We start from the raw sequence: 18,750 nt of genomic DNA, 5'->3' as shown, positions 1-18,750 counted from the left end.
GCAGGAAGGCCTTTATGTCAGACAGCGGCTGCCATGCCATACCCCTGCCCTGCCTACCTTGAGGTCCAGCTCCACCTGCCTCAGCTCCCCCACAGCCCTGCTCACCTCCGCGGAGTCTCCCGCCCCAGCCAAACTTCATCCTTTGGGCCTTGCTACGAGGCAGATGGACCCACTAGAAGTAGTAAGCCACATTCCAGTCTTCCTCTGCCCACCCCCTATCTGTAGATTAAAGCAGATAATCACGTGAGAGTGTCGAGTTCTTACTATTAACTGCATGCATGTGTGAAGATTGTTTTACCACTTTTGTAGAAGTTTGGATCTTTAGTCTCTATCATTTTCAACAAAATAAACTGCTGTAGTTTGGCTAATGAAAGGAGCTATTTGATAAAGCTTCTTACAGGCTCAAATATGATTAATTTACCACAGCTTATTAAATTACTGTCAGCTGAGCTGCAATAAGTCCAGGGCTTGCTCTTAACCTACAGTGAATGCAAAGCACCAAGGCTCAGCTTAGACCGAAGAGGTCTCGGATAGGTCTTGGTACTTAGCATTTGTCACAAGATAAAAATGTACACTGAGAGCAATCGCAGCTCAGATGACTAAGTGTAATTGCTTAATGACAGTAAATCGACCAGAGCTCTAAGTAGTCAGAGTTTTTGATTATCATGAGATCACAGGATAATTCAGTTGGGAAGGAAATTCAATAGGTCAGACCAGGTTGCCCAGGGCTGGACTCAAGAGCAAAACCAACCATGCAAAGAGATACAAACTTTAATATTTTTTACTGTATTTCCACAGTTTTGCACAGTAGCCTACCACACAGCTGTGTAACAAATTTCTTCAGTAACAAAATGTAAAATAACAGGGTACAAAAATAAGCATTTTAACTGCTTTAGTTCTGCTTACCACGTAAGCAAGAGTACGAGTTATAACCTTCACTGTGTTTTACACCAGGCTATTGCTTCCACAGAAAAGCATCATGACATGCCAAAGCCTGAAGCCCGACATCTGCTGCCAGACTGCAGCGAGCTCCCCGGGGCTCCCAGCGAGTTCACTGGGGCCAGCACAGGTGCAGCAATTCTGCCATTTGTGGCACACAGCAGGACCAGGCCTAACAGCACATCCTCCCTTCCCGTTCCCCTTTTCCCCATTATGAAAGCTGGTTGTATAGAGATAGATGCAATCCATGTTTAGAGCACCCTCTTCAGATTTGATCTTACTGGTCATCCCAAACCAAACAGCAACTGAGGATTTTCTGAGCACTGCAAGATCAATTCACCTGCAGGATTCATCATGCAGTATACTTTTCCTCCCCCTGTTTTTTTGCTTTGTGATAGTGGTTGTAATCATTATACAGATCCTTAAAGACCTCCCTTACACCTGCTGGTAGCGACGTATTTAAGAACTTGATGTCCCGTTCAATGCAAAGGTCAAGGATGCGATATATCCCTTCTGTGAGATGTTTCTTAACAGCCGGGTGCAAAGTGACCTACGAGAAGAACAAAATAGCATTTAACTTGAAGACAAAAAGGCAAGAAAACACCATTTCCATAGTCAGCATACATTAAATGCTGACAACGTGTTATCCAGTGCATCAGACTACCTGGAACAGTCCATTACATAAAATCCAAGATTTTTATTTGTGCAATATTTTCCTGATTTTTGCGAACGCGTTTTGCACAACAAGCAGGCCCCTTGCAATAAAATGCACAAGAGTGCTGCTATACACATTGCTATGGAGGCAAAAACAATGATAGTCTTGGAATCACATGAAAATTCCTCAGAAGAAAAACTGTAGTTAAAAAACCCTAAAATACTTGCCCTGGATTACACATTTCAGTAGATTCTATATGTCTCACATTAGTTGTATGCTACTAAGTCTCATTTTCAAATGAGCACTTCCTTTAAGCTACTCTCTAATTTACATGGGGCAGTCAATCAATTTTACCTTATCACTTAACAACTTGATATTTACCTAACAATTTGTATCTGAGGACTTCAAAGTATAAGCCTTAATAAAAGAGGCCTTCAAAAAGCTCAGGAGATGTGCATTTCCTTGATCTGTTTTAACATCATAAATCAGGCAGCTTGCCTGAAGCCATGAAGGAAGCTGAAAGAATACAATGAATGACCCAGGACTCAGTGCCCTGCTCCTGCCATTACCCTTGCTCAACCCCACAAGTGGCAGAAGCACCATTACAACCAGGAACATCAGTCCTCTGGAGTCCTCAGGTGCTTCAGGCTAACTGGAATGTGTCCCGTGCTCACAATCACTTGCTAAATACTTCACTGCCTGAGGGGGTGCTGGCCTCTGGCATAATCACATTATTTTTGCCGCAGAACCATGTCTTATCTTTGCTGAATCCCAAAATTAGCTTTATGCCTCCAGACCTAAGTCTCTGCACTCCAGGCCTAATGAAAATTACATAAAAAGCTGTCATTAAAATTCAGACTTCTTTCTTCCTGAGGCAACTAATAAACTTTCCACTAATGAAGTGCACTCCTAATCACTGTGACAGGCTCCTGCTCTCTTTCTGCCCTAAATGTGAAACAGCTAATATATTTTATTAGACCTGCTAACATAGCTGGGAAAAACATAGAGCAGGCATTAAGGCACATAAGCCTTTATTTGGAGCTGTCATCCTGATGAGTTTGCACGTCCAAAAATTTGTCGGTTTTCCCCTCTATGTCGGTCTATCTATTGGCTGGTTTAAAATGCTATTTTAAACCATGTTTAAATGATGTTATTTCTCCCTACACCATGCACTAAAGTAACAGAACAATTGAGCATCACAGCTCCCAGTGAATGCACTGGGCTGGCCTCTCCTAGGGCAGAGAAATGACTTCAGAGAACAAGGACAGGAAAACCCACAGCTATTGACAAGATGGACCAGATGCCTCACTTGGGATAAGCAGATACCTCAGATAATGGAACTCAATCCCTTACATCACAAATTAATCTGGACCCACGCCTTATTTGTACCATTCTTGCTTTGCAGTGCAGTTTCCTATAAACATCCTCCATTAATACTATGGGAAGCAGAACCAAAGATTTAAACAGCTGCCACTACTGGTTGGCAGTTAATTATGCCTGTAAGTGTTTTATGGTCTATATAGTTAGCACAACCAATTTGTCAAGCATTACGGAGCTCTTGATGTGAGACATTAAATGTGTGAAGAGGTATTTTACTACTGCTGAATTAAGCAACGGCTCATAGACAACAAGGGAAAAGCACTGTCAACAGCATGAAAGAGGTTATAGATGCCACCCACTTCAGCAAGGAATCTTTCTAGATTAACACAAAATAATTCACAAGGATATTTTATTTCCTGGATGAAAAGGAAGCGCCGAGGGAACTGTTACACAACTACTTTAGGAGTAAGTGACTGTTTAGACCAGTAGCTTTCATCAGTTCTAGTCTGCAGACCCTTAAAAGTGTGCCAGTAAGTGTGCAGATGCCCATATAAAGATTTAAATCTACCAACATGTTTTTCTCGGTTACCTTTGACAGACCCCCAGGGTCTTCAGATCACAGCCTGAAAGCCACTGATCTGGACTCAGAAGAGATGAATGGTTAAAGGAGTTTTTCTCTCCCTCTGCAGAGCAACATGAAAGATGTGTACGTGCCCCCTTAAGACAGGCATGCTGGGGCCTCCCCCTTCCTCCGATATCCATCAATTCTCAACAGCAAATGAGCAAATAAATCATCACCTACTTGTGATCTATCTATTCTGTCAGACAGAAAACACCCCTTTGTCACAGCGTCTGGTGGCTCACTACACCAATTCCCCTTTCCACGCCCAAAGGTTCCATGCATACATTACTGATCTGTGGTTTCAGCTATCATCCATCACTTTCTATTTCCCAGTGATAAGTATTGCACAAAACTTTCCTAGAAGTCTCACGAGACTCTGTACACTGCTAATACCGTGTAAGTGTCCTTTTAACTTGGAAAGGTCATTTGACAATTCAAGTCAGGCTTTCTGAGTAAAGGCTCTACATCCAGCAATGAACAGATTTCAGAGATAGTTAAATAGAGCAGCAGTAGTCTTAACAGTAATTTGTCCCTAGTATTTGCTGAACTACTATGTTTACTGTATAAACAACAACCAGCTTACCGGGAACATTAAATAACATGGCTAAAAAATTACATATCCCATTGTTTTGCCCCCAAACCTTGGAAAAAAGCTGGGCAATAGAGAAAGACCTGAGTTTAAGCTATGTAACAACCTTCATGGTTGGTTACATTGGTTACGTCATAATCCTTCAGATTACTGGTTAGGGTATTTTTGTGGTAAGAGCGCCTAAAATCAGAGACTAAAATTCCTTTTTGTATTTCATCCCATGCCCAGACCAGAGCCACAAATAATCAATTTGCAGGTACTTGCAACACAAGCTGCATTCAAACCCTGGTGAAATCTAAATCCATTAGGCTGAACAGAATGACAATTTTAACTTAGGTCTGGATGTGAGAAACTACTGACCTAGCTCTGGCATTCATAATAGTAGCAGTAGATGTTTTCAGGAGGATCGGAATGATAGTTTTGGTATGGAAGGAGAATTACTGAAAAGCTAATAATTGCCTTGGTAACATTTTCTTGATTCACTTAGTCATTTAGACAAGAATGAAATTCTATGGGAATTTTTCTCCATTACTTTGCCAGATGGGGCTCTAACTGCTATCAACCCTGGGCAACTGAGACTAGCTGTGAGAAGAACCTAACTACCACATGAAGAAAAAACAACACCCAATGTGACAGAAAAGCAAAGTAGTTCTGTAAACAGGCATTGCATTGTTTTGCCTTAAAACCACAGCCCACACCTTTAGAAAGTTTTCAGGAGCTGGGTAAGAAAGATTCTCTGGAACTCTTGCTCAAAATAACAGAGAGTCTGGATCAAACCTCTATCCCCATGAGGCACAGCAACTTTTATAACTTCACATATTTTACAAAACTTAACACAGCTGCCTTTGGAACAGGAACTCCCAAGACAGCACAATATCATGGCACTTTCAAGATGGTTGAGAACACGTTACCTTCTGCAACTCAGTCACATACTGAGCCACAATGAAAGCAGAAAACACAGTGAAGTCCTCCATTTCTGCAGTGATATGAGTATACATCCGTTCCACTAAGCGTGCACACTTCAGTATAACTTCAAACTCATCTGTGTTGCCTAAAACAGAAAGTGAGATACGGTCTGGCATTTAAGGCTTAAAAAACACTAGGAAAAAAAACAAAGAATCACCCAGTCTTCCATATGATTCTTGAACTACATGAAGCCAACACCAGCTTGTCCGTTTTATCTTCTTTTCTTATCAAGCCACAGCTGAGAGGCCCCCCAGATCCCCACAACACCATATGCCTGTCTTCCAATGGTTATTTTGTAAGAACACACTGATTCCCACCCCACATGCACTGCAAGGCAAAAAGTATTGGTTATATACGCTGAAGTGCTAGAAGCTGCAGATACGGTCCCTTCCATGATTCAGTCCCAACTAGCACCGCGGAGGAGAAAACCAGGAGACTGGAAAATTAAATTCTCTACCTACAGAAAGTCAGAAGAAATCTCTTACAAACAGCATAGTAAGAAAGCCTTCTGATGAGATTTATTACATGGAATACAGCAGCAGAAGCCACAGCATTGGAGATATTTAAAGTGAGACTGCAGAGATCAACCTGAGAATTTAACCTTCCAGTAGGCAGTGAATGAAGAGAACTAACACAAACAAGGGAAGGGAAATCTAAAAATTACTTTCATGTTATCTGTTATGAAAATGAAACAATCCTGCAAAGATAAACAGCATGTTTTTAAACTTTAGGACACCATGTACCCAAAAGTTTCCTGTGACCTTTGCCTTACGTAAACATATTACAGAAGCTAGTAAATTCTCAAAGTTTGGCATCAGTTTAACATACCTTTTCCACTAATATCGAGATTTTGTTAGTATATTCCTCCACGATGCATACACACACTGACATTTGCCCACAGCTGTGCGCAACATATCAGCTGAGATAATCTGAACACGGAATAAACTGTAGGACATCAGTGGAAAGCTGGGAAGCAAGCCCATTAAGTCAATTTGTCTCAAAAAGTCACCACTATTAATGACAGGGTATTTGTGTCCTGACCAGCATAAAGCACAGGAGGATTACCTGAATCACTGTGAACATCTTTGACTTGGCTACTTTGACAATGCAAATTCTTCAGTAACTTCCAGTAATATGTCTTTTTTTTTTTCCTTCCTTTTGAGATACTTAACTACACTAATTCCAAATCCTTGACCATACAGAGACATCATCTAATCTCGATGCTTTAGATACGTGTAATGTTCTGGCTTTATGCTTAGCACAGAATGATGACAATTCCAAGTCCGTAGTAAACATAGTTCCAATCTCACGAAGCTCGATTTAGTAGGATCTATTTGGGTCTATAGCTCAGACATATTAGCATGTATGACCAGAGTTCACAACCACCATGCTTTCAGGCACAGGGGTTGATAGGAAAAGCAGAAACTGGGCACAGCAAGCCTTACCAGTTCCTGTCTACTTGCCAGCCAGTCAGTGAAGGCTCTATTCACCTAAAGCAGTGCTGTCTGGATGCAGCTCCACAGAAGCCCGTTATCTTCATAAGCCCACAACACTACAAAGCTCATCCTCAATTTTACATAAACGATAGATAGAGCTAATGGTTTCAATGCCACAGATAAGTTTTGAGGACTTTGCTTCTGCTGTCAGACTGCCCTGTTCTGCATCTCCTCTTCTAGAATACACAAAATTACAGTGTGTACATATCATGCAAAAGTGGAAAAGATATGGTACCTTTGTCTCCTTTTTGACGTCCTTCATGCATGACAGAAACAACCAGACGATGGAAACTGTTCAGAAAAGACGGTGCTGCTTTCAACAGCACCTGCAAAGACGTGAAATAAAAACATCTGAGATTATGTAGTAAAGGGAGTGGAGAGGGTAGAGGTGCACCATCCCATAGTCTGAGGGAAGTCAGTTCCTGTGAAGGAAACTATATAGCTTATACAGCTGTCAGGAGCAAAGACTATTTTTCATTCTGCATCCATACAGTATCTAGCACACGAGAATCGAATCCTGGAGCAAGACTGCAGTCCTGGCCATATTCAAATATAAATAACAAGTAAACATCATAATAGAGTTACTCCAACTCTCCAAAGCAGCATTTGACTTAGTACCCTAATGTCTAGGGAATTTCTTCTTGCTGGTAGATAACCTGTGTAGCCAGACAGATTCACAGAACGCACAGTCCAGTAACACTACAGATCGCTGTGTGAAAACAGCCTGGATTAGGCAGCTTTCTACCATTTTAGCAATGTGTACTGCCTTGGTTTTAGAATTTGCCATATCCCCATCTTTAACTTTCTTCACTCTCAGTCCTAATACAAATTCATGAGGCCTCTCCTTTTTTCTTCGACCTCTGCCTACACACTCTATGTAGGAGTACCTCCAACCCTGTGCAAGTCCTGGCACATCTTCACCTTCCCCTGCCAGAAGGCTGACAAGAACACCAGGATGGTACAATGTTTGAAGGTCACCAACTCCTAATGTCTAAGCCCTGATTTCAAAGGACTGCAGAATCTTGATCTCCAGTGAGAATGATGTCCTAGCGTCTGAGTCATTTGTGCTTCTAGAAACCAATCATAAAAAAAGGGAAAGTTTTATTCTAATCTAGCATCAGATGTTGATAAGCAAGCTGCTGCCAAAGACCAACAATGCAGGCATAAAACAAAGCAGGAGAGTAACTGAAATGATGTGATTTTGAGATTCCCAGCCTTTTAAATAACAAGTGGTAGGTAGAAAGCACTTCCATACTATCAGGACAAATTATTTCAAAACCACTATTAAAACAAAAATTTCTCATCACTGGCCTCTGCATTGGTTCCTTCTACCTTTTTTCCCCTCCTCCCACCCCCTCACAGATATACCTTTGGATGACATTGCACAATAGAGAAGAGCACTTCATGGACTCCCAGGAAGATACTGCGATAGTCTTCTGTCTTCAGATGATCCAGAGGAACCGTTAGGAGAATGCTGAAAGCCAATGCCACATGGTGTGGATTCAAAATAACCCCTTCTCCTTGCCTTAGCAGAGCTGCTACGGTCTCTAGAATAGGTACAACTATGGTGGGAATCAGTGACTGGTCCTGACAGGCCTCTTTGGTTTGCATCTACAAGAAGACAGGAAACAGATAAGGAGGAGTACACCAGCCACCTATCGCTAGCATTCGCACACCAGAGAACCATAGTGCTCTGATTTGAGTCAATGGAACTGGACTGGTACAAGCTGGACTGGCAGGGAGACTCCTGCACTTCAGCCACTTTGGTGCAACTGCACCCTGGGCAATATCATGCATTTCAAGCAAGCACTGCTGTGAATGTGGAATTGTAACTACTCCCCAGTCCCCTGACAACCAGCACCTCTTTGCACCTCCTCATATGAATGCATTGATGCAGTTCTTTCCTTTACAAGCATGCAGACATACCAACCAAAAAGGCAGAAATTGCATGCTCGCAATCCCCAGACACTGCAGAGCCAACATGGGACAAATTCTGGTCTAGCGACACCATCACCATAAGAGAAGAAAAACCTATAATACTAAGGTTTGTATGCTGTACAAAGGACAGGAAACTTGGGTTTGGTCACTTTCAGTTAAGTTTCCCATTCATAATTCAGTGAATTTATATTATTATTTTTTCAATATGAGCACTTTTCTATTTTTGTTCTGCTGCTGTTAACTTCTACTGTGACATGTGGCTGACAGGAGGAAGGGCAGGAGACTCAGACTCTCTTCTCTGCAACCTAACAAGCTTCTCCCAAGCTCCAGAATACATGCTGCAGTCCCAGAAAATTACTGATAATCAGAAATGGATGACCTACCGCTGCACTCACAGGAGATTTACTTGAGGAAGGAGAAGAAAAAGGGTCTAGACAAAAAAGTGCAGGTGAATCTGGTATGGATTCATCTAGTATCCACAATTTTTTTGTTTCTGTATGCCTCTGTCAGATGTAACCACTACAGACTCCAACAAATAAAGGGGACAGGTAATGAAGTTACAATAAAGAGATACTTACAGCTAAAGCTGTGATTATCTGTGGGCTGGCAAACCAGAAAGCTTTCTCTTTGTCTCCACGTAATGGGCAGCTGAGCAACAATTTCATTAGCGTAACAGCCGACAATACTTCCTGCAGAAAGCAGATTGATGATCAGTCGCTGGTACAAGATGCACTGGCTCCTTTCAAGTACAGAGGAGCTCTTTCAAGGGCAGTGGCAGTTTTGAGCATTACCAGAGCCCTGACACATGAAAGTCCTCCCACCAACAGATCTCTCTGGAAATTGTGAAGTAAGCAGCAGCACAATAAAATTCAGTATGCTGAGCAGCACTGGCCTAAATGTACTGCACGCTACATTTATTTTAGAATCAAATTACTATACAAAAAGGCTTATGTGATTTTTAAGAAAGGAAAGTCTTCTCCTTCAACTGCCACTAGAAAACAGGGGGAAGCAGGGGGAATACAGGGACACCAGTACACTATACGCCAAGAATGCTGGATTTGGCAGCAGGGGTTTTTGTCCACTTGCTGGCTGTTATAACAGACTGATTAAAGAAAGATCTTACAAGCTATGCTCCGGTGGCAGGAATTATAAGCATAAAGACATATCAAGAATTGATGCAGCATATCCATGTCTATTTCTGAGAAATAAGACAGAGCCAGAAAAACCTCCAAGTTTCATTCTCAAGTTATTGAGCTTTCTATGGAGGGTACAGCTGGCTTTTTTGACGAAAGTGTTCCATATGCCACCACTGCTGCTTAAGCTGCTCTGAAGAAAGGCATAGTATATAAAAAGCTACTGAGTGGTATCTGATTATTACAGAGTAAAACTCTTTATACTGACAAATACCAAAAGCACAGATGCAGTTTCAGTTTTACTTAAAAATGCCACCATTTTTAAAAGTGCCTTTAACCCTGTTAAGAAGAGCCACAGAGAATCAGTGGTTAAGCTCACTGACTGCTAGTGTCTGCCGTGCAAGAGCTCTGATTGGCAAGCAGAAAAAAAAAATTCAGCACAGCCTGTACCATCACAGCTGTGTGGTTTCTGTTGACAGCACATGGAATTAAGACTGCTGAGTCTATGTCCCTAAACTGGATCTAAAGTTTTTTCCAGTAGGATTCCATGATCTTTCCACCTCTCTCAATTTATGTCCAGGACATATCTCAGCACAGTCACCAAGCCCTTAACCGTGTAAATTAATTTGACCCAACCATTCAACATAAAGCAGGGAGAGGTAAAAACACTTATCAGATGCCATTCAGCTAACCAATTTTTTTCAAGATACAGAAAATTGGAGGAAGAAGTTGGCAACAAACTAAGTTCCTTCCTTACTTTAGCCTTCTGTTGCCAAATGTTCTTCATTTCCAGTCCTTGCAGCACAAGCCTCATTATGGTATAAAACTCCTCAGCAGAGCAGCTTCCCAGCAGCTGGACAAGTACCTCTGTCAGTTCCGTCTCCACACTTTGGATCACCTGGGTTGTGACTGCAGCACCTGCATATTCAAGAGACACAAGCATGTCTTAATCAATGCCCAAGACAGGGACTTCCACAGGTAAGGACAGGGCGAATCAAACCTTAAAACAGCTCTGTGGGTGGGTACCTTTTTAACACTCAAATGCAAAGAGGGCCCCATGCTTTCCCTTTACCCACACCCAGTGCAATGAATTGCTCTTCTCAGGTATTTCCTACCCTCGGGTTCGCAGAGCAGTCGTCATACAGTTTCATAGTTCCAAGCATGCACAAGATTTGTGGCAATGCTTAAAGCCTTCTTCAACAGGAATCCATATTTCATCTTATTGAATACTTTACTTATTCATCACAAATTCTTAAACCTTTTAACAGTGATTAATTATGTCTCCAGGCTAAAGCACTTCACTAATCTTACACAACTAAAGCGAGGCACAGCATGAGAGACAGAAAAGTTGGCAGAAAAATTACAATAATTGACATTTTCTCATGGTCCCTAGGTCTAGAGTGAAATCCCTGCCCTTACAGTGCCCTTACTGAACCCCACAACTGAAGGGCCAAAATACAGGACAGAGAAAAAACAGACTAAGCCTATATCTGTGCGTAAACTCTAGCTCGAACTCAAAATCAGATTTTCCATGGAGAACTGTGCTCTGTTCTTAAGTACCTGTTGCCAATATAAACATTGAGATCATGACTGTAGTTCACTTGAGCAGTAGTTTCCAAAGTGAGGTGCGCACACCCCAGGGTGTGCACAAGACAATCCACTGGGGTACAAGAATTATAAATAAAATACCTTTAATAAATAAAATAAAATGTAAAAATAGTGTTTATTTCATCTTTATCTCATGCTTTCTAAACTATTTTTGTGTATCCTTTGTAATGTACACAGCATACTAGTAGACTAGCACACGCATATAATTTATAAATAAAAATATATTGGGAGTGTTTGCTCAATTATTTTTTTTTTACTGGCAGGTGTGTGCTATCAAAAATGTTTGGAGACCACTGCACTAGAGCATGTTAATAGTAAGTTCCACAAATTCCAACTGTTCAGAAGTCCAAGAGAACAGCTACGTCTACGCTGTGTTTAGTTCACCTCGCTTTCTGAATGAGACAACATAGAAGAACCATTAAGTCACACAGCTGGCAAGAGGTTTTTCATGTCATTTCTAGCCCTGGCTTTTTATTTGATGGAGATAAAGGGACTGATCTGCCAATCTCCCACAGAATTTATCAGAATTACAGGTGTTCAGCATCTTTAACATTTAGGTGACTTTCATTGTTTTATAACCTCGCCTATCAGATACAAAAATAGACAAGTATTTTACTGTAAAGTCCTCAGAGATCCTCAGATGACACCTATCAGATCTGACCTGGTGCACATCAGCTGCTTCAGTGGTGCCTACCATACCAACTACGTGAGTAGGAGGACACTGCACCTTCAGCCCTACATCCAGAAGTATCACCACATTCCAGGTAGCGTCAAAAGGCTCTACAGTAACAAGTAACTGAGGACCTCAACTTTATTAAGATGTTTGCATCTTCCAGGAGAAGATCATTACCAAATTAGATGGTGGCTGTGGTCCAGGTACCATGACATTGCCTCCTTGAAAATTTTCCTATTAAGCTTTATAAAGGGATAGCCTACTGCTTTAACACAAGTAAATAGATACAGACTTTTCAAAAAGCTGTATGTTTTGCTAAATGGTTTTTAACTCGCCTCTGCGGTGCAAAATTAGCAAAGGAAGTGGACAAAGGGAGTTTTCATACCAGCAAGAAGCTTTTTTATAGCAAAAACAACCGTGACCGCAGTTTCTTCTCCAGGATACAGCTCTGGCACTGAGCAGAAGACTGTCAGGAACTGCAATGCAGACTGAAGGAACTGCAGATTATCTCCCGCGCAGGGCAGCTCTCTCAGTATCTGGGAGTAAAACTTTTGGTACAGTTTAATACGGGGTTGCTCTAAAAACCCACTGGGCTCCTTCTGCCAGCCCCTCTTGACAGCATGGCTCAGATCTGCTTTGAGAAGTGTAGTGACAGATGGTATGAATGTCACAGGCAAAGGCTGGTTTTGGGTGTTACTCTGAAGACCCTGTTCAACAGTTCTGACCATCTGCAGAACTACAGGCTCCAACAGAGCAGACAGTACATCCGTAGACTGCAGCTTCTTTTGTGGCAGCTGCTCTAGGTAGAGTGTGATGACTTGACACAGTGTGGTGAATGCCATGAGCAGTAACTGCCCGGCTGCAGGATTCCAGTTTTTCCAGCCTTTGCTTTTGGCTGCACCAATGTCTGGCTCGCAGCTCACCAGGAAAGACATGAACTTTTCCAAGTTGAGCTTCACACTTTGCCTTCTCTCAACAATCATCCGAAGAAAGTCTTCCAAAAAGGCTTGGACTTCCTGGAGATACTGTGCCCAATCAGGAACAGTCAAAACATCAGTGAAGAATTTGCTAGCTGTAAGCTGGGATGTCATGACAGTCTCAAGAACATCGCTGGCATGAAACACCTTAAAAACAGAGTTGGCATTCCTGCCAGCATGCAGGCACCTCAGGAGGTGGAAGCAGGTACTTAAAAACTTCAGCAATAAGGGTTTGCTGCAAGAGGCACTAGCCCTGGTATTAGCTAGCAGGGACAGCAGCACCAGAAAACACCGGGTACAGTCAGAGGGAAGAAGACTGTCTAGTTTCAGAAGGGAAGCAATTTCGAGCAAACCCAAGCAGCTTTCTAGCTGGCTTTCTTTCAGGATGAGGGGGCGGCCATTTTTTGCTAACAATATTATACATTGGGCAACTTTCTCCAGTGTTTTCCGAGACAAGCTGAGCTCATCCTTCAGCAGTTTGTTTTCTGATGGTGCTTCTAACAGGTCAACAGGTCTGCAAGAAGCCAGGATTTCTTCGTGCCAAGGGATATTACCTGCAGACAGCTGTTGAAGTGGCAGATCTACTGAATCCCTGGCAGCAGAGGGCAGCACCTTAGTGAACTGATGAATAAGACTGGTCAGAAAAGTACAATGCAGGACCATCATTTCTGGGAGAAAGGAGCTATGCATCAAACCAAGTGATATCTTTCCAATGCTGATGGAAGGCTCCTGGTCTGCAGCCGCTTCCTGAGCTTTGGCCAATACTAACGTCTCTAGAAGCACATTTGCAATATACTCTACATCTTTCAGGGAAAGATACGGCAACAGGATAGTCAGGTTGGAGATGACAAGGTGCCAGTGGGCCGTGGGATAGGTAAGATCACTTATCGCGCTAATATCTCCATCCCATGGTTCAGATTCTCCCCTGCTCATGCTGGATCTCCCAGACTCCAGGATCAAAGCTGCAGCATGCTGCAAGGCCTGTAGGTCAGCTTCGGTCTGCATTAAGATCATCTTAATTTTCTGAAGCGTGAGCAGTTCTAAGCAATATTTACTAGTGGAGGCAAAACTATTTGCAAGTTCCACGACTCTCTCCCAGCACTGCTCTTCCACACCAGACAGGAAAGCTGGAATGCCCCAGCGCCTTGCAGCAGATGCAGTAACAGCACCAGCAATTTCAGCTGCTGGAGACACATATTTACTGCAGCTAACACGAAACAAAGTGTCCACCTCAACCCAAGTGTAAACAAGGAGGAGAGCAGAGTCACTGGCCTTTCTTAGCCAAAGGTCTGACTTCTCTTCCTCTCTTCTAGGAGCCTGCAGCAGCTCCATCAGTGGCTGGATTATTCCCTTCTGCATCTTTGACAGCAGACTCTGAGTGCGAAGAACCACAGGGGAAGGAGTGATATCATCTAGGCTTCTCATGTTGAACAGAAAAGCATGCAGCACTGAGCTCAGTGAGAGCAGCTTCAAGGCCATGTCAGCTGACCTTTCAACAGCAGGAATGATAAGGGTCTGGCATTTCTCCACACAGAGACACAAAATGTCCAGAATCTGGTTGGGTGGCAGTTCAAGGAGGCACTCGCGAAGCTTTCCTGTCAGGCCAGCAGAGAAGACAGGCAGCCTCAGTTCATCAGCAGCTGGCCGGCAAATGACTGTCAGCACCTCCTCAAAGAGCCGTGGGAACTGTCGCAGCTTGGAGTAAGTCTGAAACATGGTGCTGATGAGAGCCTCCTGGGGCTTCTTTGTACGTGGCTCGGAGACCTCAGCATCAATCCAAGCTGAGGCTACTAAGGCATCCAAGTCTGGCTCTATTATAAGGTGGTTTAACGACATCAAGAGCTTGAGACACCTGAACCAAGCAGGGATGGAAGCTTGGGAGTGACTCACCAACATCTGTGCTAGCTTGCGGTAAAAACCAAATTGTATCTCCTTGTGCCGGATACGGTCACTGGCAACATTATAGATATCACTGCTAAGCACCAAGTTCAGAACCTGTTCCAAAGCAAGTAGCTCTGTGCTCCAATCCGCAGGGGAGAGTATTCCCTGCTGTAGGGCAGGGAACCTGAGACAGCTAAAAAGCCTGCTGAGCATATGGAAACACGCAAGGTGGTTTTCTGCCTTACAGTATGAGTCCAGAAAGAGCTTATATAGCAGGGACACTGAACCAGCCACAACAGCTCCATGGAGGGCAGGTTCACAAAAGCCACTGCTCAGCTTGGTCTGCACTGTGTTGACTGGTAGCAAAAGACTTTTCAAAGCTCCTTTCTTCTTCACTTGGAGTTCCTGTTCTGGCAGCAGCTCCTCTTTGTAGGATGATAAAAGCTCAGGTTGGAATAACCCAGCCTGCAACAAAGTTTCTACTTGGTTTCTTATTTCCCTGCTCAGGTGCTGACGCACGTGGTTGTCATCTGCTTGTGTCCAGCTCCTCACAGTCAGCAAGTGCCTCAGGAGCAGACATGGCTGGAGCAAGTGACTTGTCACTTGCCCAAACACACGATTCGGGTTGGTTTGCTGCCTCTGGATCAGGAGGTACTGAGCAAAGGTAAGTTGGAGGACACTGAACACCTGGGAGCCCACGGTGTCGTCAGAAGCCAGCTGCTGACATGCCAGCTTGGACAGCTTGCTGAGGAGATCAACCAAGAGCTCACACTTTGCTGTGTAAATGATGGAGAGTGACGGAGTAGAAAGAATGCCACTGGAGCAACTCAGCACTGTGCCAATGTTTTGCTGTGTTTTTTGAGAACAGGCCTCCGATAATCTTTCATTTATGACCTGAAGAGTGAAAAAAAAAAAAACAAAAACCAACAACAAACCCACAGACAATTTTGCATGCAAAGACAAAAGATTATCATAATGAACCAACAACACCTTCTGTGAGCTCTGTCTGCAAGAAGGAAGCAACAGGGACCCACCAACAGCAGCTGCTGGCCCTCTCATATTGTGAGTCTCAAACTAGAAGCTCCCCTGGCCAGAACAGCGTCCCTGCATTTCTTTGCACCACAGGATGAGTAAGGAAGCCCTCCTTCAGTGTGTGTGCTACCAGCAACAGCAAAGGCCAAACATCCTAACAGTTGATCCTGCAGAAAGGGAGGAGGGGTAAATTCACTCCCTTCTTGCAAGGTCCAACCAAACAACAAAAAACCACACACAACACTTTTGTGTTGCCATTTTGACTGTCTTTGTAGCCATACGCTAATTCTGCTATTTCTGTAACCATGAAGCTGAATAAGAAGTTATACTTTCTGGTTCAGTTCTAAACTATAACTGAAGTCTCCTCCACCCACTTTCAGCTGAGGCTAAAAATAATTGTATGATTAAGATCAATAATGATTTGGTGTCGCCACCATTCAGAGTCATCATAAGAAGCTGCAGGATCTGCTGAACCACACATCACACTGCACAAGTACTCAAGCCAAACACACTGATGAGCCCCACAGTGAGGGAAAAATATCTCTTCCCCTAAGACTCCCAGGCGAAATGGAAATATAAGCAGTAAATAATATAGAACAGCAGGATACGGAACTGAGCCTTTACTTACCTACTAAAATACTTAAACCAGTTCACTCTCTGATAGTTTCAAGGAGTTAAAGACAGAGAGGAAGATTAACTCTGAGGTTATTGTTAGAATGCTGTGCCACTTTCAGCCTTAGCACTGCACAAATACAAACTGTATCACAGAACAGAAACAGAGAAGTTTTTACTAGAAGTCCTAAAAGCCATCAGATTAATTATTATATATTTCACGTAACATGCTACACTGTGAGGAAATCACGTACTGTAGAAGATATACACTGCTATCCGGCATGTTACAAAATATCCACAGTTTTAGTTACCTGTGCAATTGAAAAACTGAGACCAATTGTCTTCCCACTCTTTAAGAGATTCTGTAGTCTTCTACTATGGATAACGTTGTCTAAATATGCCCAGAGTTTCTCAACAACTTCCTCCTCCAGTTCAAATTTCTTATTGTAGTACGAAACCAATGCATGGCTTACCCAATCGAGTAATACCTGTTAACAAAAAGGAAAAGAAGTAATCTTTAATAACCCCCAAGTGAGAACAAGACAAAAGTAGAACCTTTTCACAATTACAGCACTCGTGCCTTGAGAACTGCTCTACATCTGAGCAGAACAGCCTCTGAATGAGCAGAGAAGTCCAACCTGGTAGATTTTAACTAAGATCTAAATTCCTAAGAGCTTTCATTCTAAATCCAATGTTGGCCCTGTGCTGCCCTGTACCCTCCCAAGACAGCTTGCAAGAGTCAACATCCTAAGACCCTTTCATCAGGGTGTAATTCCGACAGTAGATACTGAGTAACAAACATAGTCTTTTACATCAAAACTTAATGAATCAGATGGTTTTCACTTTATGACAATTGGTAATCCTTTCACATCCTCCTCCTGGTATGTTTAAATTTACTACCTAGAAATTCAGGCCTAGGAATTTAAATAGGTACAAATTGGAAAAGGTTGAAACCTATTAATTTAAATTATTGATTTAAAAGTAGAATTATGATGTATGGTTAGGTTTAATATTTTAAGTAACTGAAATAACCAGAACTCAAAACAATGATCTCAGATGGTGCAAACACTAGATTCCACAATACTAGGCTGGAAAAGCAGCACAAGATGCCCCTCATTCGGGAAACACTGAACAGACCTTCAGGAAAAAGGGTCAAACCACAAGATCTGAGGGGAGGGTGGGTTCCAGGCACCTTCCAAGGAGATGCCAATGAATCCAGAGTGTGCTCTTTCCATGCGCACGAATTTAGAGCACTGGGAAACACACTTGTAGCTACAGTCAGTTCTCACTCTATCACCACTATGTGATATACCACTATATCACACTATCACCAGAAGAATCAGACTTTAGAGTGACCTGTACAGGCTATAATAGACAATGCTAACGACAGCTCTGCAGAAAATAGTTTCTCATCTATCCGGGAGACCTGAACACACACGCTACCCTCCCTATATGAAAGACTCTTCCTACCCTAACGCAGATCTTTCTGTTGAAGATACCTGAAAGGCGATGTTACGAAACCATTTCATCCAACCACACAAAAATCAAGAGCTGCCCACAATTCACCATCAGAGCTACATTTGCACCACTACCTAGGGTCAAAAGCTTAAGCAACTAGATCTGGATTTTATGAAAAAAGTTAATCCTCAACAGCAATTAATTATTGTGATTTATTTATGTTTTTTCTTTTGCTGTTTACCATTTAAGAGTACTTACTTGCTCTTTATTAGGCAGAACGCACTGGTGAGAAACCCAGGCAAAACGGGCTAGTTTGATTTTGTCTTCCCATGGAGTCTTGGCGCTTTTCAGCTTCAGGTAGATGCCGGAGTAGATCGCCGCCATGGGGAGACGGCACAGGGGGCCCCCGCGGGCCAAGAGGTGGGACTGAAAGGCACGCCGAAGAGAAGGCGGTGTGACGGGAAGGCAAGGCGACTCCGCACCCCCGGCTCAGGGCCTAGCCGCGGCCCCCCTCCCCACCGCGGGCCACACCAGGCCCCACTCCCTCGCCTCCCCTTCAGCGGGGCACACCAGGCGCCGCTCCCCCGCCCTCCCCAGCGCCCCTCTCTCCCCCACCAGGCGCCCGACCCCCCAGCCCCCCTCGCAGGGATCTCACCCCACACACACACCCGGTACCGGGCCGCCCCTCACTGTTCCGCCGGGCCCACGCCGCCCTCTGGTCCCCGCCAGGCAGCGCCAGCCGATCGCCGATCCGCGGCGGGAGCTCCGCGCCCATTGGCGGCCGCAGGGCGCCTGCGCGCTGGGCGGCCCCAGCCCCGCTCCCCCCCCTCCACCCGTCCCCCTCCGCGCCC

The 18,750-nt window shown here is 43.6% G+C and overlaps 1 protein-coding gene across 2 annotated transcripts; it reads right to left on the bottom strand.

The window, feature by feature from the left end:
* Window positions 1-753: 753 nt before the first annotated feature.
* On the bottom strand, window positions 754-18,732 carry URB2 (URB2 ribosome biogenesis homolog). 2 transcript variants are annotated; one of them, XM_074580139.1, is made up of 10 exons: window positions 18,555-18,732; window positions 18,158-18,325; window positions 16,753-16,929; window positions 12,325-15,691; window positions 10,416-10,576; window positions 9,104-9,214; window positions 7,956-8,198; window positions 6,823-6,913; window positions 5,037-5,176; window positions 754-1,489 (listed from the first exon to the last, which is right to left on the bottom strand). In XM_074580139.1, the coding sequence occupies exons 1-10, from the start codon at window positions 18,672-18,674 to the stop codon at window positions 1,292-1,294; spliced, it is 4,776 nt and encodes a 1,591-aa protein (XP_074436240.1). In that variant the 5' UTR covers window positions 18,675-18,732; the 3' UTR covers window positions 754-1,291. The 2 variants fall into 2 exon arrangements, with proteins under 2 accessions (XP_074436240.1, XP_074436239.1); XM_074580138.1 differs by having other exon boundaries at window positions 18,568-18,708.
* Window positions 18,733-18,750: the final 18 nt, after the last annotated feature.

Source organism: Larus michahellis, chromosome 3 (assembly GCF_964199755.1).
Source record: "Larus michahellis chromosome 3, bLarMic1.1, whole genome shotgun sequence".
Taxonomy (NCBI): Eukaryota; Metazoa; Chordata; class Aves; order Charadriiformes; family Laridae; genus Larus; species Larus michahellis.
Note: the sequence above shows the minus strand (reverse complement) of the source record. Positions and strands in the feature narration are given on the sequence as shown.